Here is a 25,194-nt window from a genome sequence, read left to right on the forward strand (position 1 = left end):
GCATCTCTCTTTTTTATAAGTGAAGATATGGCTTCTTTAAACCAGGGATTATCTCTATTTCGCACTCTAAATCTTTTAAAAGGTGCATGTTTATCACTTATAGTCAAAAAAGTACTTTTAAAAAAATCCCAGGTGCTTTGTACACTGAATGCTGTGCGGTGCAACAAATCCCCGACAGAAAACTGCTGCTGCGTTCTGTTTATGTCGTGCCGACAAATTTCAAATGATTTTCAACGGTTGCTTTATCTCGTCCAGTGTAGGCAGACTTTAGCTGTTGCGGCGCATCCGGTGTAGACACGGTGTTACTCACCTATCGAGAAGAAACAAAGCAACCTCAGCGTCTGATCGCAGGCCTTCCGCTCCTTGAGTTCTCTCCAGCGCTGGAAAGCTGATCCGATATTTACACGGGTCCTACTTCTTGCCTTATCATCCCGCAGACGTGTTCCTCTTTTGTTTTTTATCTGCCATCTCTATCTTTCTGTCACTCGGCTCGTCTGTTCACTGAGCGCTCTCTCTCCTCCACATCATGAGTAGACACGTCCCTTACTGCTGATTGGCTACAAGTTTTGGTACTCGGCCCCGACTCAGTTTTCTAAAGCGTTTTTGACAAATTGCATACCCCACCTTTAATGTTTGTTTAGGTGATGCAGGGATTCCCAAACGTGTCAGTCAAACCATTTGACCTAAAACTTACTTGAAGACCCCTTGAGATTTAAAGTTAATATTTCAATAATTTAATACATTTGCATATTCACAATTCTCTGAAGCTGGTTAATGGTCACACTGTCATGCAGGTACAAAAATACTACTATTATTACTACTACTACTACTACTAATAAAAAATCTTATGTTTCACATGCATTTCATGTTGTTGATAACAAAGAATGGAATATATTCATTTTTTTCTCTTTTATAACAATACATTTATTCAAATATATACACAAATTAGATTAAAAGTAATCTAATGTAATCCAAAAGTAGTCCAAATGCATGGCCTAAAATGAGTATAGATTGCATTACTGACTACAGTTTTTATCAGGTAATTTGTAATCAGTAATAGAGTACAATTTGTAAGTAATCTACCCAACACTTTCTATCAGTTATCATTGTTGAGGAAAAAGGCCTGATTTGCCTACGTACAGACTTAATTTCTGTCTTTTTTGAGGTAAAAACAAGATAAGAAAATTTAATAAGTAAACTATTAAAAACATTCCGTGATTGGTGTATATATATATATATATATATATATATATATATATATATATATATATATATATATATATATATTAGCGGACGTTTAAACAGTTGTGAAGTATACAGAACTAAACCTAAATACATGATTAAGACAGAAAGAGAAATGATTGGCGGAGACACGCAAGAGCAACGCCCTCTGTGATGGAATCTGAAGTGTGATTGGCTCAAAGCTCCCCGAGACAAGTTGCTATTGAAGTTCCTCAGTACGCGGAAAGCCCGGTAGGCGCAGGCTGTAATTGGAGGGTAAAATGGCGCTGACTTCTCAAGGAACAAAGAAGAAAGTTTGCTATTATTATGACGGTAAGAATTGCATTTTTACCGGCGATATATCGAGCTGTTATTGTCAGAGAAATTAAACGCAGCGTGTGCTTTGGATAAATTCTGCATAACGCTAAAGTGCAACCTAATTGTTAGCCGGGTTTAGCCGCACGGCGCTAATGCTAGTGTTAGCTTAGCGTGCTAGCTGCTCTTCATCCTGTTGTTCTTCATCACTGTTAGCATCAAGACCACAGCATGGAGTTAATGCTAGCACAATGCAATAAGTGCAGTATATCAGTGTACACTTTACCACATTTATTCTTTATTTTCCGCAAATAGCGCCGATAAATGTATCTTTACGTTAAGGACTGTAAGAGTTGAGATGAATTGAGCTCGCTGCTTTTATTCATGTCTTCACTGCTAGCAGCAGTATCACTCCGAGCGTGTCTGAATGATGCTCTACTTTATAGTGCAAGCTGTTTTGTCTTCGTTTCCCCCTGTTTTTGCTCTCATCTGCACTTCTAGTCACGGATGAACGTTATGTTTAGGTTTGTGATGTGGTAATGATCATTTTGAACCGTGCAGCTGGCGTTGTGTCTAGTTCAAGGCCTGTTGCAAAAATTGATTAACGTTAGTCCATAAAGTCAGTAATAATTCTGATTTTTTTTAAAGAGCATATTTTCATAAAACAAATTGACTTTTGATGGATCATCTTTTTAGAGTATGTAGTAATATTTTGTCTTTTTATTTTTGTTCATATATATATATATATATATATATATATATATATACACACATGCATACACGCATACACACACACACATACTTTATTTTTATTTATTTTTTCCTTCTATCCCAGGGGATGTTGGGAATTACTACTATGGCCAGGGCCACCCTATGAAACCCCACAGAATCCGAATGACCCACAACCTCCTGCTCAACTATGGGCTGTATAGGAAAATGGAAATTTATGTAAGAGAAATTAATCACTACTTTTTATGCTTTATTATTATAATTATTTTGTCAAGGCTGATTTCTTCACTTGTTTGCATGTTCAGCGGCCACATAAAGCCAATGGTGAAGAAATGACCAAATATCACAGTGATGATTACATCAAGTTCCTCCGTTCCATCCGCCCAGACAACATGTCTGAGTACAGCAAGCAGATGCAGAGATGTAAGTTACTGTTTTGTTTTCCTTGCTCAAGCTGTTCAAATGTGAGGTCTTGTATACAAAAAGACCTCTGGAGGGTTTAACTGTGATGCAAGTTGCTTCGCTTTGGACTTGTTTCCGTGTCTTGGATGTACAGTGAACATGCTTTATCATCTCTGCAGTTAATGTAGGGGAGGATTGTCCTGTCTTTGACGGCTTATTTGAGTTCTGTCAGCTCTCAACAGGTGGATCTGTTGGTAAGTGTGCATCTTTTTTTCTTTTTTTTTTTTTTTTTCTCTCATTTTAAAGTTTACAGAATCTTTTCAGTTTGGGACAGTTAAATGTGTTTTTTTTTTCCTAACCATATATCCTAATAATCTTTTAGCTGGGGCTGTGAAACTCAACAAACAGCAGACAGACATTGCCATTAACTGGGCAGGAGGCCTTCATCATGCCAAGAAATCTGAGGCGTCTGGATTCTGCTATGTCAATGACATCGTACTCGCCATTCTGGAGCTGCTCAAGTATGCCCTTTAAAAGAAACTACTACAGATAACTTGTTACCTCATTTTTATTTATGCACACACACACTATCGGTCAAAAGTTTGGGATAATTAAAAGGTTTTAATGTTAAAACAAAAAAAAAAGTCTTATGTTCACCCCTGCTGCCTTTATTTGAGCAAAAATACAGTAAATCAGGAATATCTGTTAAAATGTGATTTTATTCCTGTGATGCAAAGCTGAATTTTCAGCATCATTGCTCCAGTCTTAAGTGTCTCACATATTGTTCGACGTTGAAAATAGTTTTTGCTGCTTAATATTTTGTGAAAACTGACTTCTCCCCCAGATTTCTTTGATTAGAAAGTTCAGTATAGCATGTTTGAAAAATGTTTTGTAACTTTATTCATCTTTACTGTCATAAATCTTTCTTACTCAAATTTTATGGTAGTGTATCATGGTTAGATCAAGCAGTAAAAGCAGTTTTCAACTTTAATAGAAAGTTTCATTAAAAACATTTATAAGTTGTAATTATTCAGACTTTTGACTGGTAATGTCTATATTTCATGACGTTTTTCAGTGAGCTCTTAAAGAAACATTTGTGATTACTTAAAAAAAATAAAGACTGCCATTTCAACCAAAGGCCTTATAAATCGTTCTAGGTACCATCAAAGAGTGCTTTACATCGACATTGACATTCATCACGGCGATGGAGTTGAGGAAGCCTTCTACACAACAGACCGTGTCATGACTGTGTCCTTCCACAAGTATGGAGAGTATTTCCCAGGCACTGGAGACCTCAGAGTAAGTACTTTCGAGTTAAATAAATACTTCCTGGTTAAAAAGGAGTGCCAAGCTAAATATTAACCCCCCCCCCTCTTATTATCAGGATATTGGTGCAGGGAAGGGAAAATACTATGCAGTGAATTACCCACTCCGAGATGGTATAGATGATGAGTCCTACGAAGCCATATTCAAACCTGTAAGTCTGTAAACCTTCTCAGGTGTAAAAAAAATGCTTGTCTTAATTAGCAGTGAAATTTGAAAATCTCCCGTTTCTGAATGCCCTGCAGATCATGGCCAAAGTGATGGAGATGTACCAGCCCAGTGCTGTGGTGCTCCAGTGTGGTGCCGACTCTCTGTCTGGAGATAGATTGGGCTGCTTTAACCTCACCATCAAAGGTATCAAACGTAATCAATCCACACATGCATCTCTAAAGTGACTGGTATTGGTGTCTAACCAAACCCTTGTGGGTTCCTCAGGTCATGCAAAGTGTGTGGAGTACATGAAGAGCTTTAACCTGCCCCTGCTCATGCTGGGAGGTGGAGGCTACACCATCAGAAACGTGGCCCGCTGCTGGACCTATGAGACGGCTGTAGCGCTGGACAGCACCATTCCCAACGGTGAGACACTCTGATTGTGTTAGACTTTCACATGTTTTGTTCTCTCTGCAGTGAACACCATTTAACTTGCTCTTTCGTTTTAACAGAGCTCCCATACAATGACTACTTTGAGTATTTTGGACCTGATTTCAAGCTTCACATCAGTCCCTCCAACATGACCAATCAAAATACAAATGACTATCTGGAAAAGATCAAGTAAGTGTGATGAAGGGCCATACATGCTCCATTCATAAAGTAAGTTTGAATGATTGAAAACGGATCTGCCGCCATACTTAAGACCATTTAGACATGTTGTTTGGACTGGGTTTGTAAATTTTGGATTCTGTGGGATGTTTTGTGCGTGTACAAAAAATAAACAAATTATTTTACTCTGAAATGCTAATTTTTACATGTAAAAAGGTAATTATTGTACATCCATGAGGTGTACTTATCTCCCTCTAACTGTTTTGTATCTGTCTCTTATTTTTCTTTACAGACAGCGTCTGTTTGAGAATCTGCGGATGTTGCCTCACGCTCCAGGGGTTCAGATGCAGGCGATCCCAGAGGATGCTGTTCAGGAGGACAGCGGAGATGAGGAGGAAGAGCCTGACAAACGCATCTCGAGTGAGTACCACCTTTACTCATTTGTTGTCCGCATGCTCCTGAACATGGAAACTTCTTGACTTGTCATTGTGGACCTTTTAATGCGTACTGATGCTGACAAATATAAGTCTGTGGTCTGAGTTCTGCAGAGCATGAGTGCTTGTTTTTCTCATCTTTAGTCCGTGCCCACGACAAGCGGATAGCTTGCGACGAAGAGTTCTCAGACTCTGAGGACGAAGGACAGGGCGGCCGGAGAAATGCAGCCAATTACAAGAAGCCTAAACGAGTGAAGACTGAAGAAGAGAAGGATGGAGAAGAGAAGAAAGGTGAGCCAACAGGTACAGCCGGTTTCTTTCATTTCAGGCTCATTCACATTAGTAAGAACAGCAGTTATACTTGTGTGAGGTTGGGCTGTTCACATACTGTATAAAAGCATTGTATTCTAGTTAAGAGGTGTCAGATTGACACACTGTCCCTCTCGTTTGATACCAGATGTCAAAGAAGAAGAGAAAGCTTCAGAAGAAAAAATGGACACAAAGGGGTAAGTTATCTCTCACATCATGGATTATGAAATGTTTGCTCACTCTAAATTGCAGGGGTTTCTTTATTCATTTTTAAAAATCCACTCAATAGGCTTAATTTATTTTTAAAAGGGTTTCTTCAGCCTGACAGCGGTTTTCTAAACTTTTAGTTGATTTTGAACGTATATAACAGTACCATTTCACCTTTTTTTTTTTTTATAGAAACTTTAGTTTTTTAATTGGTCAAAAGTGACAAAACATTGTTACAAGATATTTCTATTTCAAATCAATGCTGTTCTTTTGAACTTTCTACTCAAATAATTATGAAAAGTGTTTCATGGTTTCTGTAAAATTAAGTAACACAACTGCTTGTTTCTTGAGCAGCAAATCAGTATATTAGAATGATTTCTGAAGGATCATGTGCCACTGAAGACTGGAGTAATGATGCTGAAAATTCAGCTTTGACATAAATGATTTTTTTAAATGCAAAAGTTTTTCTATTGTAATTTTTTTTTTTTTTTTTTTTTCTCTCTCTTTTTGATTAAATTTAGCTTGATTTTGCTGTAATGTTTCTAAAACTTTTTTTTTATTATTTACAGGCCAAAAGAGGAATTAAAAACAGTCTGAGAAAAGGACGTGGTCCTCATGGATGCATGAACTTGTCATACACCCTCATCCTCTCAAACGTCAAACCCACATACACATCCTAGGTGTTAGCTCTAGTCCTGAGCTAAGGACTGTAAATTATTTTGTAAGACTCATTTTACTATTTGTAATCTAATGAAGCGGTATAAAAGTTTTTACATTTACAAGTGTGACATGACCGATGTTTCTCTTTCTTTATTTTCTTGTGCTTCTGAAACCATGTTTTTTTTTTGCCCCCCACCGGTAATCCTTTTGTTACTGTTTACCGACGATAGCACCTCAAACAGGACCAGGATAGCGCACATCCTTTTTTTTTTTTTTTTTTTTTTTTTTTAAATCATGGATTGACACACTTATTGGCCGCTCTTATTTAGTTTTCTCTGCGGATGCTGTTTGCAAACGATATCCTTTACCTCTGTTTTTAAGCGTTAAATGTTTTTTATTATTAAGATGTCTGCCTTGATGGCTCTGTATTGAACTTTTCCCTGTCTGGTGGGGCATGGCAAAGGCTTGCTGTATTGCTGTTAGATTCCAGATTCTTTTCTGTTGTGGTTACGCTAGCATGTCAGTCACCCGGCTGACCGGATATAGCCGTTTGGAGTTCCAGAGTTCAGTGGTTGTGAAATGTCCTTATTATAACAATGACTTTGGTAAATAAAAGAAATTCAGATATATTGTGGTTTTTAATTAATCTTACACAAACACGATTTGTGTTCACAACTTGTCTAGTGACAGCTTTATAGTAAGTATACATGATTATCATTGCTCAAATTAGGTGGTATATTTGCAAATGAAACCATTCAATCAAACACTGGTAACACTTTACACTAAGGTTCAGTTGATTCACGCTGGTTAGTGCAGTAGGTATGACAGCATTTCATGTTCATTTCTACTATGCTAAATTAACGTGTGATAAATACTGATAATAGTAATTAATTGTATTTAAATACCTCTGCAGAGCTGGGTAGTAACTGATTACATGTACTTTTAATCAGACTACAGTTACTTTTTTACTGATTGCATATTCACACAATTGTAATAAATTATTCATAATTTATCAATTCTTTTTTTTTTTTTTCTTTCTAAAACGACATACTGCTTAAGATAGACATTCAAAAAGTCAGTAACAGAATAAGGTTCCATTTATTAACTAACATGAACAAACAATGAACAATGCATTTATTACACTATTAAAGTTAATGAAAATAGTTGTTCATTGTTTACTCATGTTAGTTCAGAACTACATTAATGTTAACAAACACAACTTGTGAATTTAATAATGCATCAGTAAATGCTGAAATTAAGATTAATAAATGCAGTAGAAGTATTGTTCATGTTAACTAATGTTAATAAATGCAACCTTATTCTAAAGTGTTACCAAAAAGTCTTCCAGTTTAGTAAACATTTCAAACAAAGCCCAGTCATTAGTCAGGTGGTTACACAGCATTTGACCACTAGATTTACAAATGCCACTTCAGGTTTAAGTATTTGAACATTGCTTTAACTAATGATGAGCACATTAATTTTTATTGTAATTATCACACAGTAGATTATTAAACGTATTACTACTATGGAAGGCTCTTGTCTTCCACATTAAAATGCACAAATATACATTAACTTTTTTATCATCTGAACATATTTCACTTAACATGTTTACTTGAAGGATCTTAGATTTTAAAATATTCTAATAAGCATCACATTTGTATGTTCACGGTTCTCTGTTGGTAAATGGTCACATGACATGCAGGTAAATATTTATTTTTATTTTGCTTGGATGTCATTTTAAAATGACTACATATATGGACGTCGCTCAGGAAGTCCCATTTTCAGGAGACAAAATTTTAAATATAGTCTTGCGTTAGATCTTTATCAGAAAGGGTTTAAACTATGTTTTTCATACTTGTTCAATGAACCGTAAACTATTCTTACACATACACCTGTGAAACCGTTCTTAAAAGACTTACGGTTTACAGACGGCAGGCTGTTATAATAACTTAATATTTTAAGATATCTTTCTACTGATTAAAAAAAAAACCACACCAGAAGATGCCCAAGGGTTCCTGATCACTTGCATGAACATCCCATAGTCCTGCTGCAGAGACATGAAGACGGCAGATGTGACCAGAACAATAAACTGCAATTAAAAATATCTGTAATGTAAGATACCCAAGACAGTGCTACAGGCGGACAGCGTGTAAACTATATAATGTACATGTTATATAGCTATATATATCAGGTGGGTGTGTATGTATACTGTATATATGACGATGTATATATGACTTTTCCTTTTATGGAACAAAAGTGCTTTGAACTTTTGGTTGGTTACTAAACTTCCTCTGAAACACATGCAGGTGAGTTAATGAGATCATTTCCATTTTTGGATGAACTACATTAGTTAAACCAAACATATCCATTTCAGTATTTCTGATGGAACCAACATGTAAAAAGACAAGCAGTAACCAAACAGGCCACTTTATATCTCAAACCCAGTTTAATTAGAATGTTCAATGTATTAAATACACATCGCACGAAATGCTTTAAATGCAATATTTGTATGCAGGTGACCGTATAAAACGCAATCTCCATTTTCAGCCTCGTGATTTCGATCAGGTGTTACTGCTGTGATCAAATGGCGATCTGTCCTGGATGTTGGGAACGCTGACGTTCACTGGTTATTACGCCTCAAGCTCAAAATCAAAATACGGGGAATCAAAGTAATGAATTCTGACATAACCATCCTCTCCTCCACTGCTGTAACTGTGGGTGCAAGGGTGAAATCATGAAGGATAAATATAGTAAACTAATGACTGATAAATCAAAGTAAATGTTATAAGAGAACAAATGCAGGAACTAACCTTTTCCCATCCGGGTGGAAGGCCACACAGTTGATGGGGCCGAAGTGTCCCTTCACACGACCAAACTCCTCTTCATAAGCCGCATGGAAAAACCTACAAGTTTTTTTTATTTTAAATCAATGCATTTTCATGATCACATTTAAAAGTTCCTAATTATTTTCCACAGAATCACAGCCATGACAGCACTAACCTGGCCTCGAATTTGCCGATCCTAGTAGAAGTGGTTGTGACTTCCATGGCCTCCTGACCACCTCCCATCACCACCTGAGCAACACAGAACATCTCTGCTATTGACAATGTAGAAAAGGATTTGCTTGCAGTTCAATTAACTGTAGCATGGGACAAACTACAGTAGATTTCAGAAACTTACATGGTCCATGATGGGCGAGATGGCAGCGGAGTTAACAGGTCGTTCTGTCTTGAAGGTTTTGATGTGATCAAGGTTTGTGGAGTCAAACAACTGCACAATGAAGGAAGCCGTATGTGAGTACGACTAACCCAGCATCATTCCTGACAGTATCATTTAGTTTTCAACACAAACCTTGGCAGTACAGTCTTTGGAGGCAGTGATGACCGTCGTAAGATCCACAGACGTCTGGATGTCGTTGATCTGTTTGGTGTGTTCCTTCGCCTTCTTCAGAATCTCCCCTGTCTGAAGAATCACACATTAGATAACTAACATCTCTTAAATCGGTAAGATTTCGACCCCCGCTTTCACAGACCAGGCTTAAGCCTAGTCCTAGACTAAAATGTAAATCTGAGCTGTTTCAACTGAAAGAAACTTGCACTGATTGATCTTAAAACATGTCAGCGCTTTTGTTTTGTCTTAAGATGCACACCAGTAATGCTTTTTTCAACAGCATGTTTATAAAAATTACTTAAATGTCCTAATTAAACTATATCCCAATCCTGGTTTAGGCTAAGCCTTGTCTATGAAACCAGGTCCTAATGTTTTTGAAGCCTCTTTTGCCCACCAAGGCTGCAATTTTTTGGTCAAAAATACAGTAATACTCTAAAATATTACCATTTTAAATAGCCGTTTTCTTTTTAAATATATTTTCAAAAGTAATTTATTCCTGTGATGCAACCGTCGTTACTTCAGTCTTCGGTGTCACATGATCCTTCAGAAATCATTCTAATACGCTGAGAGAAACATTTCTTATTATCATCATGTTAAAAACAGTTGTTCTGCATAATAGTTTTGTGAAAACGTGATAAAAGATTCTTTGATGAATAGAAAGTTCAAAAGAACAGTATATATTTGAAGTAAAAATGAACAATGTACAGTCACTTTTGGTCAATTTAATGCATCCTTGCTGAATAAAAGCATTTATTTAAAAAAAAAAAAAATCTTACTAACCCCAAATTTCTGAATGGTAGTGTAAGAGAAAGAAAAGGCACAAACCTTAGCACTGAACTGGTTAATTTCTCCATTTTCATGGCCGGCAATCACAAACTCTCCCAGCGGACCCCACACAGCACTGGTGATCTTTGACTCATTGCAGGGAACAGACATATATGGCTGATTGTCCTCTGTAGGAGAGAAACTAAATATTATATATTTTGATAGAAAGCATCACCAGTATTGCTTTAATCACCAGTGGTACCAACCGATTTGTTGGGGGTCTCGCAGGTCGAAATAGTTGAGAAAGCATTGGTAGCCCATCTGCTTGTCTGTGGAAAACATTATGATGTTCCCACTGAAGTCAAAGCCGCACGTCCTCACCGCCGAGCTCGTCTCCAGCAGCGCCAGCTGCTTTCCTGAGGAAGTCAACACACAAAGCTCATTCAACAAGACTAAAGCTGTGTGTTCTGCTCGTTGACAAAGCATTGAAACTGATGTTAAATCAGTTTTTATTCATTTATATTCATGTTTTTGGGCTAAGTGGTTTGTGAAAGAAAGCTCAACTTACAACAATGTACAAATACAATAAAGACATGATGCTAAACTTCATACTAAAAACCCTCTTTTTTGATGAACATTTCTATTTCTTAATTTATTTAACAGGGTTTGAATTTTAATGTGCATGTTTTTTTGGAGATTGTATAATTAATATATTGTATAAATTATATTAATATTTTTAAAACAATTGTAAAAATGGTGAAATTGAGGAAATGCAGAACTATATTAATATTTTAAAAATAATATGCAGGTGGTATGACTGAAGAATGTAAAAAAAAAATATTAAAAGGCTGAAATTATTGGGAAAAATAATATGAGACTACAGTTTATAATTATTATTAATAACAACAACAACAAGCCTCTGTGATTTAAATTTAAGATTATTATTTGAAAGCAGAAAAAAAATATGCATGTGGTTTGAATGTCGGGAGATTGTATAAAAAAAATGTAAAAGGCTTGAATTATTGAGAAAATTAAAAACTAAATTATTATTTATTGTTATTATAATAAAAACAATATGTAGATGCTGTGACCATCTAAAGATGGCCTAAAAGGCTGAAATTGAGAAAATCAATCATTTAGTTTAATGATTATTATTATTATTATTTAATGATTATTTATATTTTATTTAAAAAAAAACATTTCAAACAAAAATCTTCAACTGGAAATTATATATATAAGATTAAGCATTTTAAATAATTTTAAATTGTTTTCAAATAAGAAGTGGAAGAAGAATGGAATGCTATTTAAGTTTTATTTTAAAATATTAATATCTAAAATAACTATTTAAATTTAGGATATCATTTAAAAAAATAAGACTATTTAACATTATTGTGTATTCATAAAAAAGAATGCTATGGAAGAACAAGGCTCAAATTCTTGACACAATTTAAATAGTTGTTTAAATAAGTTAATTGCAATTTTATTTTTGAAATATTAAAATACATTTGTCCTTTTATTAGATTTTTTGTCACGTGTCAAGAAAAAGAAAACAGAGAGGTATTAGTGTAACTGATATTGTACTAAACCTGTCTCACAGTCCCAGAGCCTGCAGCTGTTATCAGCAGATCCCGTCAATACGTTCTTAGTGTCCCCTTAGAAACATGTCAAGAAAAACTGACTCGTAGGAAAGAACCGTGCAGGTGAAATATTCATCTATATCCAAATGATTTTAGTAAAATCAGAAGTGAATGAGCCTGATCTAGCATTGCTCCAACAGTAGAGCAGATCTTTTAGAAAGGATACAGTCAACATCCACACACCAGACGGCCCCTGTGTGTCCATTGTAAGTGCCAAGCCTCTCTCCATTCACAGAGTACCACGCATTCGCAATCTACAATGACAACATACATGTAAAACATAATAATCCCCGAAAAACAAGATTGTGATGTTTCCCATTGTAGTTAATCACTTACTGGATCCTTGGCTACTGAGAACAAGATATCTCCTTCTCTGTTGTATTTGATCTGAGTGATGGACCTCTCGTGGCCCTGGAGAAGAATGGGTTTCTATGCGAAATATAAAGCATGAGTGAGTTAATGTTCATTTAATAAGCGATTATGTCAGTCACTGTAATTACACAAGACTGTATGCATTAATGTCTTTAAATGAGGTCTCAATCATATAAAGGATCTCATATTTGGCCAAATCTAATACCTAGCATCTGTTAGCTAAGCGGACTTCCGGCGTGTCCGCGATTCATTTAACATGCATAGATCCAGGCTTACCATTATCTCCGGTTTTGTATCGACAGAATATAACCGAAATGATATGTAAACCCGCGGTACGCGTGCTCAACTGCGCCCGGTTACAAACGGAAGAGACGGACTTCACTTCCTGTACAGACAAAAAGAGGTCCCCGCTGAACAACAAACAATTCTAACGGTCCGGTCTTTAATAACAACAAAAGAATATGATACATTAAATATCTTTAGTTTTTCTCATAACCAGCATGCCAGTTTTATTAGAATGGCCAATTAATGAAGCGTTCATTGTTTTGTGTCTTGGACGCTGTTAAATCAAGAGTACAAACAAATTCACACTTACGCAGTCTTGAGTTTTACTAATACAAATAAATAACACTCATATATACTTACTAATTTAATACTTAATTTACACAATACAAACGCTTATTTTCACTCAATTCGTAATATTTGGAAACAAGTTAAAAATTGTGTTTCTCAGGTAAAGTTATTAGTTTACGTTATTATCATGTCTAATATATCAGTTTATCAAACAATGAATACAGAAATCACACTTTAATTTTTTTTAGTATTTTAATTAGCAAATAAATGTATACAGGGTGTGTGGGGGGGACTAATCAAAAAAATATCTTTGGTACCTCCTTATATAATGGGAATGTCAAATTTGAGTGACCAACAAATAAAATCTAATTCATTTCACACACATACCAGTTCACAAACGTTTTGAAACCAAATCTAAACCTTGACTGACTGGAATTAAATATGGAGGGGTCTACATGGCCAACCGATGACTTGACGCACATTAAGCTCAACACTTTACCAATACTTTTGTACTTCACTCACCAAGAGTACTGAAGGGGCACAAAAACGACAAGTTCTCAAAGTATTGGAGGGAACAAAAAAATTCAAGAGTGCTGAAATTTACTGACATCACAAAACTAAATCACTTTGTGTGGAACGTACATTCATTTCTCAGCTTGACACCGAGATGACATGAACAGAGCTAGAACTGCATAGTGTCCTTGAATCTTCCCATTTAATCTGATGTAACTGGGCTTTTTGTTTACAATTTGAATATGTTAAACACATTTAGTAAGCCACAAACACAAACAGTCATGTGATCAGCATCTGAAATCACACACTGAATGAGAACTCCTCATTGGTCATCACATCATTTAGGTGCACATTCCTAATTAGAAGTTTGAGGAATGTTAAAGGAATGCATCTACAATGCTGGATATATTAAATTAAAGAAGCTAGTGGTGTTTAAAGATGGTGTAAACTTGAGTTAAAAGATACATGTGACAAATTCAAGTGTTGTGCAAAAGCATAAAAGAAAATCTGGGTTCAGATTACACGAACCTTAAACTCAGAAAACAATGTTAGTCTTAACTCTACATTTACAATTCTAAACTCCGAGTAGTGAAGATGAATAACAAATCGTACATTCTTTGTTTGGTGCAAATTATGATTTATGGGAGTTAAACCGAAGAAAGAGGGTGGCTGGAAAGTGTACAAGCAGATTTTACCTGATACAACAATTTAAGGCGAGAAATTAAATAAAAACACCCAAAGAAATAGCATCGCATTACAACTGCTGTTTCACGGGAAAGAACTTTTCACCGATTTCTGCAATCTGCCTGTTAAGATTCTATACGTTTTATCAGCCAAACAGAAAGGAGACAAGCATTTAGTGGACAAACACTGAGCATTCCGACACAGCAGCAACATCCATGCCCCTCTAAATTTTCTCGGGAATAGGGTGGGATAAAGCAAGCCACATAAAAACCAAAGATTATAAACGCAGCATAGGAATCATGTTGAAGGCACAATCTTCCCTGACACAATGAAACCCCCCAGGAGCAGCCAAGTCAGCGGTTCCGTTGTGGAAAACAACAGCCGCTGACTGCCAATGGAGGGTCGGGGGTCTGGTAGAGGCGGGAAGGATTGTGTGTGTCCTGGCCGCCAAGCAGCAGCAGCAAGACTCAATCCTGGGCTGAGCAAACCTCTCTGTGAGTCTCGGCCTCTAGATCTGGAGCGCAGTGGCATGCCGGGCTACAAGCGGTTTGTGGAGTCTCTGCGCTGTTCTGATGGACAGGGCTGCCCTCCTCCGAGTCTGTGGCTTCTGATGGTGACCCCGCCTCTGTTTCTGGCTTACTCTCAACGCCTGTGGAGACTCCCTGAACCTTCTTACTCAGCTCGTTGCGTTCTATCTGTAATGCACGACAGAGCTTTTCCAGCCGCTGCACCTTCACCTGCAGGCTTTCAAAATCCTTGTCTCGTAACGTTTTCTACAGTGGACACAGAGAGAAAACTTTTAACTGAGAGCTTTAACTGTCAAGTATGAACTTGCGAAGACAACAATCACCTCCTCTGCCATTTCCAGCAGGGCTTTGTTACTACTTTCCCATCGTGATCTGTACATGGTGGTTTCCTTCTCCAGCTTCTTAATCTTCTTTGTCATCTGTGGGACAATACAAATTCAGATTAAATCACCTTCACATAAAGGCTTTAAAGATTTATGTTTTATGTTGGGAAATATGTAGCAACGCCGAAGATGACCTACATTCTATGCATGAACACAGACTAATAGTTTCTTTGCAGGGACGTGAAGTCCACAGCATAATTATTCAACAGTCATTTACCTTTTCCATCTCTTGTTTGAATGTTGTGAACACCTCGTTGCTTTTGGAAAGTGTGTTTTGAAACTCTTCAAACTTCTCTGTGTACAATGAGAGCTGTAAAAGACAACATAAAAACATTTCAGCCTCAGATTTACTTCAGTTGAACACATGAAACAGTAACACGTTTCTAAATGCCGCTTGACTGAGTAAAAACCACCATCACAATGCAAGAGAGTTTTGGGTAGATCCTGGATTCAATGTAAATCCATGGAATGCATAGTGATATATACACTACTTTTTTGGGGGTTGGCAAGATTTCTTAAAGGGATGGATCACCCAAAAATGAAAATTCTGTCATTAATTACTCACCCTCATGTAGTTACGGAACTACCATGTTTAGGGCTCAGAAAGGTAGTAAGGACATCATTAAAATAATCCTAAATGTGGTGTTTAACAATAAATTTTATGAAGCTACCAAAATACTTTTTTTTTTTTTTTAGAAAACAAACAAAAACGTTCAACAATTTTTTCTGTTCCGTGTCAGAATTCGGCCCCACAGCACATGCGTGTGGTGCTGCTGATGCAGGAGCCAGAAGAGAAGAACTGTTGTATAAAGTTGTTATTTTTGTTATCTTTAAACACAAAAAAATATTCTCGTAGTTTCATAAAATTACGTTTGAACCACTGATGTCACATGGAGTATTTTAACAATGTCCTTACTACTTTTCTGGGCCTTGAACGTGGTAGTTCCATTGTATAGGATTAAAATATCTTAATTATGTTATGAATGGTCAGAAAGCTCTCAGATTTGATCAAAAATATCTTAATTTGTGTTCTGAAGATGAACAAAGGTGTTACGGGTTTGGAACGACATGAGGGTGAGTAATTAATGACAGAATTTTCATTTTTGGGAACACTATCCCTTTAATGTTTTTGAAAGTAGTCTATTTTGCTCACAAAGACACAGTAAAATAGTAATATTGTGATAACTGTTACAATTTAAAAGAACTGTTTTTATTGTAATATATTTTAAAATGTAATTTCTGCCTGTGATGCAAAGCTGAATTTTCAGCATCATTACTCCAGTCTTCAGTGTTACATTATCCTTTAGAAATCATTCTAATATGCTGATTTGGTGCTTAAGAAGCATTTCTTATTATAAATGTAGAAAACATGTGCTGCTTAATATTTTCATGGAAACCACAATAAATGTTTTTCAAGATTCTTTGATAGAATTTATTTAAATTGTTTTGTAACAAATGTTTTTACTGTTACTTTTGAATGCATCTTGCTGAATAAAAAAGTATTAATTTATTTGATAAAACAACAACAACAAAAAATAATTGGAGCTGTCCTGTAGGTGCATGATCTATCCTATGTTTCTCACCTGCTGTTTCAGATGGACTTCCTGCTGTTTCATAAGCTCATACATCCTCTGGGACTCAGCTGCTTCTTTCAGGAGCTGAAAAAGAAAGAAATGGATTGCCATATAAATCTTAATTATTGACTGGAGGCGCCACACCGGTGGATATATATAGTGCAAGTCTCACAGTAAAGTTTTGGTACATTCATCCCCTCAATTAGTAAATGTTTTCTTCTGTAACCTCAGCTGACTGCATGTTTGCAGTACAGTTTTAAGGATGCAGAAACTCACAAAGTCTTTCTCCTTCTGATGCCTATCCTCGGAGTTCTTGAGCAGTGCCTGTGCCTGATGAAGCTTCGCATCTACCAGCTGTTGCTGCAGATCTTTCTGCTTGAACACCTTGTCAATATGCTGAGAGAGAGAAAACAACTCTTAGGTACAGTGGCTCCAAAACAACACAACATTTAAAGTTCAGTCAAACTTAAATGTCATTGCATTATATAAAATATAAAACCAAGTGTCATCTGCAAACAAATTGTTACAAATTATGCTTGTTTTAGTTGGTGTACACACATTAATGTTGACCAGTCACATTAATATGAACATCAATCAACATTTGAAAAGTGTCCAAATACTTTATCTTCATTTTGAACAGCACTGTAAATTGTCTATTGTTTTTCATTTAAAGCTTAACAAATAGTAGCACAGCTGGTATTGATTTAGACAACTTCCGTTAAAATTACAAATTTATTTTCCCTTCTAGAAGTGCCCTTCTCTCTTCATCCTTTATTTTCATATCTCTCACCTCCTCTCTGAGCTCATACTGCTCAATAAGCTTCTTCAGTTTGTCAGCCAGCTCCATGTTCTCCTGCCTTAGGTTTGCATTACGCTCGTTGTGCTGCTCCATCTGAACTTGGATGTCGTTCAGAGTCACCTGGAAATGTGAAGTCACCTCCTTCCTTTTCTCCTCCTCCAATCGGGCACGTTGCACACCATCCTCCTGCCAAGAACAACAAACATCAATCCATTTATCTCATTATGGAAAATATAAGGCAACAAGCCTCTGGTTATGTGAAAAGAGGAGTTGGAGCAGATGAAACAATACTTTGAGCAGCAGGGAGGGGAAACTGCCGAGGCATATCTCTGCTCTGATTACCTCTGAATTTAAATTCTGCATGAGGCAGGCACCACACACATGATGAATTACACAAAACCCTCTGAGCGCTAATAACGGATATCATGTTATTTGCATTCATATCAAGTTAGTGTACCTTAAGTGTGCGGTTGTGTCTCTGCAGTTCTCGACAGAGACTCTCCAGCTTGCTGCGTGCCAGGATGGCTTTGCTGTGCTCGTTTCTTAAGTGGTCCTTCTCCTGGATCAGCTGCGTCTGCTTCTTCTGCAGAACCCGCATCTGTTTCTGAGCATTACGGTGCTCCTCTAACTAAAAGAAACAAAGCAGGACAGGTGCATTATTATAATTTGTTATATTACTATATTATTTTAATCACAAAAAAATACTATTAAAGGGCATCAAAATGGCATGTATTGTTTGAATTGTGATAAAATGGAGTTTTTTTTTTTTAGAGCGAATTTGAGAGCTGAAACTTTGTTTCTTATCACAAGTAACGAAGCTCTTTGTGAATAATGGACTTGCTTTCATCAGCCGATTTAGATTACAGGCCAAAATTTCAGCGTATCCCAGGAAATTATAGTGGTGGTGGTGATATTTTCTATTTATGCAACACATAACCTGAGATGTTGACATTTTTGATATGTCTTACCAGCTCAGCATACTTCTTACAGAGACCACCCAGCTTCTCTTCTGGAGTGCTCAATGTGTTGAGGGTCTGCATAAGAAGGGTGATCTCCTTGCCTAAAATACACAAGCAGAAAACAGATTTCAGGTTAAGAATAGGGCTGGCGATTGACACAGATTTCACGATTTTGATTTGTTTCCAAAATCATAAGCCCTCGATTAAATTTGATTTAGACCATGATCAGGAATATTTCAGGCAAATCAAAATTACATAGTACACGACTATAATATTAATGGTTAAATTGCCAAGAAAGCCCAATTCAATTTCTATTGTTTTTAGATATTATAATCAACACTCAAAAAAAAAAATGACAGTTTACATTTAAATTGCTAATTGAAATTTTCTGATCATATAATTATGTTTCTGCTCCAATTCACCATTGAACTTCATCACTGAAATATAAACACATGAACGGTCACTTGTTTGTTTTGGGAGACAATCTTCAAATAATGTTTGGTGAAGCTTTATTCACACATCAACTGAAAACAGCAAATACTAGAACTGATCTTGGAATTTTTGTTAAAATTATTATTGAAATCAGGTAATCAATATTTTCAGCAAAGCTCTTAAAAAAAAAAAAAAAAAAAAACACGTAATTGGATGATTTGACGTATTTGGCATTATCACAATACTCCATTGTGAATGGAGGTAGAAGAACGTATTCTGAATGCCCAACTGTATTCAGATCAAGTGTGTGGGTTCACTTTGAATTGCACAGAATCACAGTGAAAAGGGCTTGATATGAACTGTCCTTTTCTAAGTGATGCCATATTACTGTAATAAAACTGGACATATTGTACCAAACACGAACCACTGTGAAACTTAAGATATTCTTTTAGTAACATTTTATTGTGTGTTATATACACTACCATTCAAAAGTTGGTGTCAGTAAGAAATAAGTTGTTTATGATCTCTTTAAATGTGGTCGTATTAGTGAACTTAGAAGTTGCAGCAAAATTTGAGCAAAAATAGTCTCCTCTCAATAGCGTCATCTCAATAGAGATGCAAGAAGCACCACTCATACAGAAGTCACTGTAAAGGTTTTTTTGCTCAACGCAGAGAATTCATACGGCCAACTTAAAAATTAGCAACCTTGCACGGGGACGTGTTTCACCCTTACATGAAACTCCCAATCGCCTGGATTCCTATAGGAATGACTGGGTTTCATACACAAAATTTTGCAGAGCAACAAAGTGACCAAATTTATTTGGTCTAAAAATACAGTAAAAACTGCTAAATTCTAAAATATCACTACAATTTAAAATTGCTGTTGTCTATTTCAATATATTGTGAAATGTAATTTATTCCTGTGGTGTAAAGCTAAATTTTCAGCATCATTACTCCAGTCTTCAGTGTCACGTGATCCTTCAGAAATCATTCTAATATGACGATTTGCTGCTCAAGAAACATTTCTTATTGTCCATGTTCAATATTTTTGTGGAAAAAAAAAATCAGGATTCTTTGATGAAAAGAAAGTTAAAATAGAAATCTTTCATTACTGTTTAACTGTGCCAGATGTAAAGAGCATTAAGAGTGAGGCAAAGGTAGGTGGTGTTGCATGTTCAAACACATTGACTCACCAAGTCCCTTCACTTTCTTCTTGTCCTGCAGCTTTTTCTGGTCCTTCTCAGTGCATCCATTGCCATTTAGTTTGGTCTCCTCCTGCTTGCCGTCCTCCTTCTCAGACAGCCCGTTCACTTCCACACCATCAGGCTGGCCACTGGTCACCGCCGCATCCTCACCGCCAACACCACCATCCTCATGACAATAGGTGTTGAGGATGTCTTCCAGCTGTCTGCTCAGTTCCTCAGCCATGTCACGGGAGGCAGAATTCGCTCCAGCCTCTGCCACTGAACACAAGAAACATGGAAGACGAGTGAGTAGAAATACAGCAATGAATAACTGGACACACTGGGATACACTTACAGCCTTCCTCTGCCTGAGAACTGGTTGGTGTGCCATCCGGCTGTGTTACGGCTTCTTTAGGGCTGTTGGTCATCTCAGATGCAGCGGTGCTCTCCTCTGTATCATCTGCACTGGTATCAGCTACTGGATCCTCCATCTCACTCCTCTGCATTGCTGATCTATAAACGAATACTAAAAGACACACCAACACACAGGTAAACGACTAAGGTTACAAGCCTTCATATTGCATCTAATAGCTTGAACAGTTTCGGTTTCAGTTCAGTTGCAAATTTACAAAGAATCTGCTGTGTGAGACTGACAAAACAAACGAAGATGACTGGTTAACTCACTATACATACAATATCATACCACGCTAATCACTAAACACCGACTTATCACACTTAGGACATTCAATCGATTGTCAATTAGAAAATTCTTCGTGCAAGTTTCAGTCAACAAATGACAAAGAACACGTGTTACTTTTAACTGACGGTTTATAACTGTAGATCAACATAGAAGTGTAACTGAGAGCTGTTGCTGTGTAACATCTCGCTCGACTAGTTTAGCAGTCATGGCTAACCAAACGCTCAGTTTAACATCTGCTAACTGACTTGACGCGCTGTACCGTTTTACAGTTTCACAAAACAAATACACTAACGTTAAATACAGGTGTACTGTCAGCTAATACCGTTTAAATTAATACCAGTGTTTTATTTTGGTCCAAAAAAACACTTCTGGTGTTTGTCACCACTCACCTTTCCCACTAGCCGCTTCCAACTGCCACAGGAAATGCCAGGGAAACAATCGCAGACGATTGGTCGAACATTTTCAAACTTCCGGTGTATAAATGCCGTGCTTTATTATTTATTTTTCGTTGTTTTTTTATTAGCTTTGAATTAATATTTCTAAAAATATATATATCTCAATAACGCCGAATTGGGCGATGGTAATGGCAAACCGAAGCTTTTCGAAGCTTTGAACCAATTCGAAACACCGCAAACTAGTTGAACCTGCTAGTCAAAAGCTAAAAATAAAAATTAATAAATAAAATATAATAAAAAAAACAAGTATAAACATGAAACCAGAATCCTAATTTTTCTGAAATCACAAGTTCCGAACCACTGATTCAGAACAAAAGATTCGAAGCTTCTTGTTTCCGATCAGCGTCGTGGGTCGGTGTCGCCGCCATATTGGGCCGGGCAGCTCTTTGTCAGAAAACTGGTCTGGAGAAATTATGCCTGATTCGTGTGCTGCTTGGGGCTGTAAAAACCGCCGCACAACCCAAAGCAGATACCGGGGAATTACTTTTCACAAGTAAGACTGTTGATTCTAGTTGTATCAGGTGATTTTTACAGTAACAGAGCCAGACTAGTAATTGCTAACGATAACAGTCGCTAACTGTGAAAGCTGAGACTGGATAAGACATCTTAGAGGTGAAGTTCTTATAAAGTCTCAGGCTATATTATAGTTTATATAGGGATTCATTATAGTGGTCCAATCAGCATGACCCATTTCGCTTTTGAGCAGCGCCACCAAGCCACTTTGCTGTGTACCTAAATCTTTAGCTAATACACATTACAGAAATGAAATGAAGCTAAGAGGAGCTTTGTGCGTTTGTCTGATATGACTCACGTTTCAGGTCAAATTACAAATTTGTGACAAGTTAACTTTCCTTATTTCAGCTGATAACACAATAACAAGGTACACACAGACTTGTCATTGTTTATTACTTACATTATTAGTTATCAGAAGTTTTTACTCTTATTCAAAATAGTATAGTATGCATCAAATGCTAAAAAGGCGTTTGCTTCATTCACTTCACTGAAAACTTAGAAATGTCTAATTACTCTTCCAAAAACTTCATAGCTGTACTAAATACTGACACCGTGCAAGTTATTACTGTTTGGACCTTTGTTAGGAAGAAATTGTATACAATGAAGCTGTTGAAACTTGGAGTACCCCTGGTTTATATTGCAAACCAAATTGCCCAAAACTTTTTATCTATATTGGCGTTTTTCTATAAACTGACTTTAATGACAAGCAATTTGTTTTAGGTGAGTGACTGACATATTGTGCATCTAACTTTTCACACACTTTGAAGGTTTCCTAGGGAGAAAGCATTGAGGAGGCAGTGGGAATTAGCTACAAGAAGGAAAGGTTTTTCCGCCAGCGACTGCACTGTGCTCTGCAGTGAGCACTTTAAGCCACAAGATGTGGACAGAACAGGTCAAATTGTCAGGCTTCGAGAAGGAGCTAAACCATCTGTCTTCAATTTCCCAGCTCATCTACAAAGAGTAGGTTTACCATTATATCATACGATTTTGATAACTTGTTTTTAGGATCAGTTTTATATTTTTTTCTTCAACTTTAGCCAGTGGCATCCAGGAAAACAAGAACATCAAGGAAAGCTGAAGAGAGGCCACCAGTGAACACTTCTCAGCAGTTACAAGAGACTAAACCTCTGCCTAATGTAGTGAGTATTTTCTGTGAATTATGCACCAAGAAGCTATGTTGTGAGTGATGTATTATAACATGGCATAAAAATGGTCATCTTCCTTTCTTCTAGGACCATTCCTATGCATTGCCTGCAGATCCTACTGATCTAAAGGCCAGACTCAGTGAAGCCTTGGCTAGAGTGGAGAGTCTGGAGCGAGATATGAGGAATGTGAAGAAACGAGAACAGAGGGCAAAGAACATGGTGCTAGCTCTTCTAGAGGACCTGAATGGAAAGAACTTTATAAATGACGAGTTGAAACACAAGCTCAATTTCTACTCGGGGAAAATGAAAAGTTGAACTGTATGGCAGATGAGTTCCATTGATGCCAAGCCTGGCGATAAAATTGTGTTAGATATGTTGATATGTATATTTGATTTGTCTAGAGTTCCAGTGCAGTGGTTTGGTGGGAAAAGACTTCATTCTTGTGTAATATTAATTTATTTTGTGACAATTTGTCAGCCGTAGCCTGGTCATGCTTTTTTGTGTATTTTTAAATATTGTGCATACAGGAATGGATATGAAAAAAATGATATTGTAAATTTTTTTACAATACTGTCTAATATAAAATATTTAAAGTGTGCAGTAAAAAAAAAAATATTGTAATGCACTTCACATTAAAGTTAAATTCAGGAACTGTTGTGGTATCTTTGATTAAAAAAAAATTGTGACATGTCTTGTGTAATTGATGGGTTTTTGAGTTTAGATATGGGGGTTATAATTTTGTAATTCTGGGAAGAAGGCAGGCTGACAGAGGCAGTGTTATGCTCTGGGAAATGTCCTGCTGAGAAACCTTGTGGATGTTATTTTGACATGTACCACCTACCTAAAAACTATTGCAGAACACCAACACCCCATCATGGCAGTGTGGCCTCTTTCAGCAGGATAATGCATCCTGCTACACTGCACAACATGATGAAGAGTTCAAGGTGTTGCTTTGGCCTCCGAATTCTCCATATCTCAATCCAATTGAGAATCTATGAGATGTGCTGGACCAACAAATCTGATCCAAAGAGGTCCCACATCCGAACTTGGAGCAGGGTTGTCCAATCTTGCTCCTGGAGGGCCAAAGTCCTGCAGAATTTAGCTTCAACCATCTCCAACACACTTGCCTGGACGTTTCTAGTCAGTCTGAAGACCTTGATTAGCTGGTTCAGGGCAGTGGCCATGGACACCCATCATCTAGAGCAGTGGTTTTCAAACCTGTCCTGTAAGCACCCCCGCCCTGCACATTTTGTATGTCTCCCTTATCAGACACACCCAATTCAGGTCTTGCAGTCTCTACTAACGAGCTGATGAGTTGAATCAGGTGTGTCTGTGATAAGGGAGACATACAAAATGTGCAGGGCAGGGGTGCTTGCAGGACGGGTTTGAAAACCACTGCTCTAGAGGATGTGCTGCATATGTCTTGGTGCCAAAAGTTTTTTTTTTGTATATTCATGGTAATCATTAAACCAATGGGGTCAGTTAGAAAGTAGCTTAAAACATGGTAATAAACCTTTTCAAAGTAGCATTCAAACAATGACATCTTGACACCTTGAAGTTCATTCTGTACAGATCAGAAAATTGGGTGTTTGTTCATCTTCAGCATCTGAACTAAGTCAGCCTGTTACATCCACTATTTGAGAACAGCATAAATGCTCGTGTGCTATATTAATACGGACTTGCAACTCTGAAACAACTGCAACTTAAACTTGGAAATGAATAAACTTACAAAGGATTTCAAATATAAGCACTGCTTCACATTTCCCTTTTTATTTATTTATTTTTAAATCGCTGTTGACCATGTTGTATCTGCACTCCATACAGGCCTTTACAACTGCATGTGTTTTACCAGAGAAAAAGTGGGAAAAGCGAAGACCATTTAAAGCAATACAGGTCTACATAAAGCCACTTGAGAAAACTCACAAATGTCATAAAACATGTTTCTTTTCTTCTTAAACATCTGTATTAATCACTCCTATATATTGACAGAAGTACATTTACAACCCAGAAAGGTGTTTTATCCTTTTATTTGTATCTGGACAAAAAAAAAGAAAGAAAAAAAAAACATTTGTTCAGAATTGTTAATGTATATGTTTGTGTGACATGTTCAGTTTGTGTGTCCGTCACTCATTCATATCGTCGGTAAAGTCAAGTCAGTCACAGTATGGGCAATTGTAGGCAGAGGAGGGAAAAAAAAAAAGAAAGAAGAAGATTTAAATATAAATACATT

General features: G+C 36.8%; 4 protein-coding genes across 7 annotated transcripts; 2 read left to right on the forward strand and 2 right to left on the reverse strand.

The window, feature by feature from the left end:
• Positions 1-1,430: 1,430 nt before the first annotated feature.
• Positions 1,431-6,987, forward strand: LOC306884826 (putative histone deacetylase 1-B). Of its 2 annotated transcripts, none has more exons than XM_079441041.1 (14): positions 1,431-1,554; positions 2,372-2,484; positions 2,571-2,688; positions 2,847-2,921; positions 3,050-3,188; positions 3,825-3,966; positions 4,052-4,144; positions 4,236-4,344; positions 4,426-4,566; positions 4,653-4,761; positions 5,042-5,169; positions 5,328-5,486; positions 5,641-5,689; positions 6,269-6,986. In XM_079441041.1, exons 1-14 carry the CDS (start codon positions 1,503-1,505, stop codon positions 6,294-6,296), a joined length of 1,455 nt encoding a protein of 484 aa, XP_079297167.1. In that variant the 5' UTR covers positions 1,431-1,502; the 3' UTR covers positions 6,297-6,986. The 2 variants fall into 2 exon arrangements, with proteins under 2 accessions (XP_079297167.1, XP_079297168.1); XM_079441042.1 differs by having other exon boundaries at positions 1,457-1,554; positions 5,328-5,474; positions 6,269-6,987.
• A 409-nt stretch (positions 6,988-7,396) lies between these two features.
• On the reverse strand, positions 7,397-12,942 carry LOC306885026 (eukaryotic translation initiation factor 3 subunit I-like). Its single transcript, XM_079441337.1, has 11 exons — positions 12,800-12,942; positions 12,488-12,580; positions 12,318-12,405; positions 12,101-12,166; positions 10,781-10,930; positions 10,575-10,702; positions 9,711-9,821; positions 9,540-9,629; positions 9,360-9,433; positions 9,170-9,262; positions 7,397-9,071 (listed from the first exon to the last, which is right to left on the reverse strand). The coding sequence occupies exons 1-11, from the start codon at positions 12,800-12,802 to the stop codon at positions 8,990-8,992; spliced, it is 978 nt and encodes a 325-aa protein (XP_079297463.1). The 5' UTR covers positions 12,803-12,942; the 3' UTR covers positions 7,397-8,989.
• Positions 12,943-13,159: 217 nt separating this feature from the next.
• LOC306885763 (alpha-taxilin-like) lies at positions 13,160-21,691 on the reverse strand. 3 transcript variants are annotated; one of them, XM_079442550.1, is made up of 11 exons: positions 21,241-21,691; positions 20,507-20,677; positions 20,161-20,430; positions 18,545-18,636; positions 18,034-18,204; positions 17,568-17,762; positions 17,054-17,173; positions 16,787-16,861; positions 15,421-15,513; positions 15,144-15,239; positions 13,160-15,066 (listed from the first exon to the last, which is right to left on the reverse strand). In XM_079442550.1, exons 2-11 carry the CDS (start codon positions 20,655-20,657, stop codon positions 14,761-14,763), a joined length of 1,569 nt encoding a protein of 522 aa, XP_079298676.1. In that variant the 5' UTR covers positions 20,658-20,677; positions 21,241-21,691; the 3' UTR covers positions 13,160-14,760. The 3 variants fall into 3 exon arrangements, with proteins under 3 accessions (XP_079298676.1, XP_079298677.1, XP_079298678.1); XM_079442551.1 differs by having other exon boundaries at positions 21,189-21,250; XM_079442552.1 differs by having other exon boundaries at positions 21,174-21,250.
• On the forward strand, positions 21,280-23,651 carry LOC306885765 (THAP domain-containing protein 6-like). Its single transcript, XM_079442554.1, has 4 exons — positions 21,280-21,799; positions 22,587-22,779; positions 22,857-22,958; positions 23,052-23,651. The coding sequence occupies exons 1-4, from the start codon at positions 21,720-21,722 to the stop codon at positions 23,277-23,279; spliced, it is 603 nt and encodes a 200-aa protein (XP_079298680.1). The 5' UTR covers positions 21,280-21,719; the 3' UTR covers positions 23,280-23,651.
• Positions 23,652-25,194: the final 1,543 nt, after the last annotated feature.

This window comes from Barbus barbus (genome assembly GCF_936440315.1).
Source record: "Barbus barbus genome assembly, chromosome: 19".
Taxonomy (NCBI): domain Eukaryota; kingdom Metazoa; phylum Chordata; class Actinopteri; order Cypriniformes; family Cyprinidae; genus Barbus; species Barbus barbus.

Bases quoted from the DNA above. Each gene is read 5' to 3' on its own strand.
- LOC306884826 (XM_079441041.1), top strand. From the start codon at position 1,503: ATGGCGCTGACTTCTCAAGGAACAAAGAAGAAAGTTTGCTATTATTAT. The intron at 2,689-2,846 runs GTAAGTTACTGT...TCATCTCTGCAG, and splicing joins CAGCAAGCAGATGCAGAGAT to TTAATGTAGGGGAGGATTGT. The intron at 3,189-3,824 runs GTATGCCCTTTA...AAATCGTTCTAG, and splicing joins GCCATTCTGGAGCTGCTCAA to GTACCATCAAAGAGTGCTTT.
- LOC306885026 (XM_079441337.1), bottom strand. The intron at 12,406-12,487 runs GTAAGTGATTAA...TTGTCATTGTAG, and splicing joins TCTCAGTAGCCAAGGATCCA to ATTGCGAATGCGTGGTACTC. The intron at 9,630-9,710 runs GTTTGTGTTGAA...TTCATTGTGCAG, and splicing joins CCAAAGACTGTACTGCCAAG to TTGTTTGACTCCACAAACCT.
- LOC306885763 (XM_079442550.1), bottom strand. From the start codon at position 20,657: ATGCAGAGGAGTGAGATGGAGGATCCAGTAGCTGATACCAGTGCAGAT. The intron at 18,637-20,160 runs GTGAGTCAATGT...TGTGTATTTTAG, and splicing joins GAAGAAAGTGAAGGGACTTG to GCAAGGAGATCACCCTTCTT. The intron at 17,174-17,567 runs GTGAGAGATATG...TCTCTCTCTCAG, and splicing joins AGTATGAGCTCAGAGAGGAG to CATATTGACAAGGTGTTCAA.
- LOC306885765 (XM_079442554.1), top strand. From the start codon at position 21,720: ATGCCTGATTCGTGTGCTGCTTGGGGCTGTAAAAACCGCCGCACAACC. The intron at 21,800-22,586 runs GTAAGACTGTTG...CACACTTTGAAG, and splicing joins CGGGGAATTACTTTTCACAA to GTTTCCTAGGGAGAAAGCAT. The intron at 22,959-23,051 runs GTGAGTATTTTC...CCTTTCTTCTAG, and splicing joins CTAAACCTCTGCCTAATGTA to GACCATTCCTATGCATTGCC.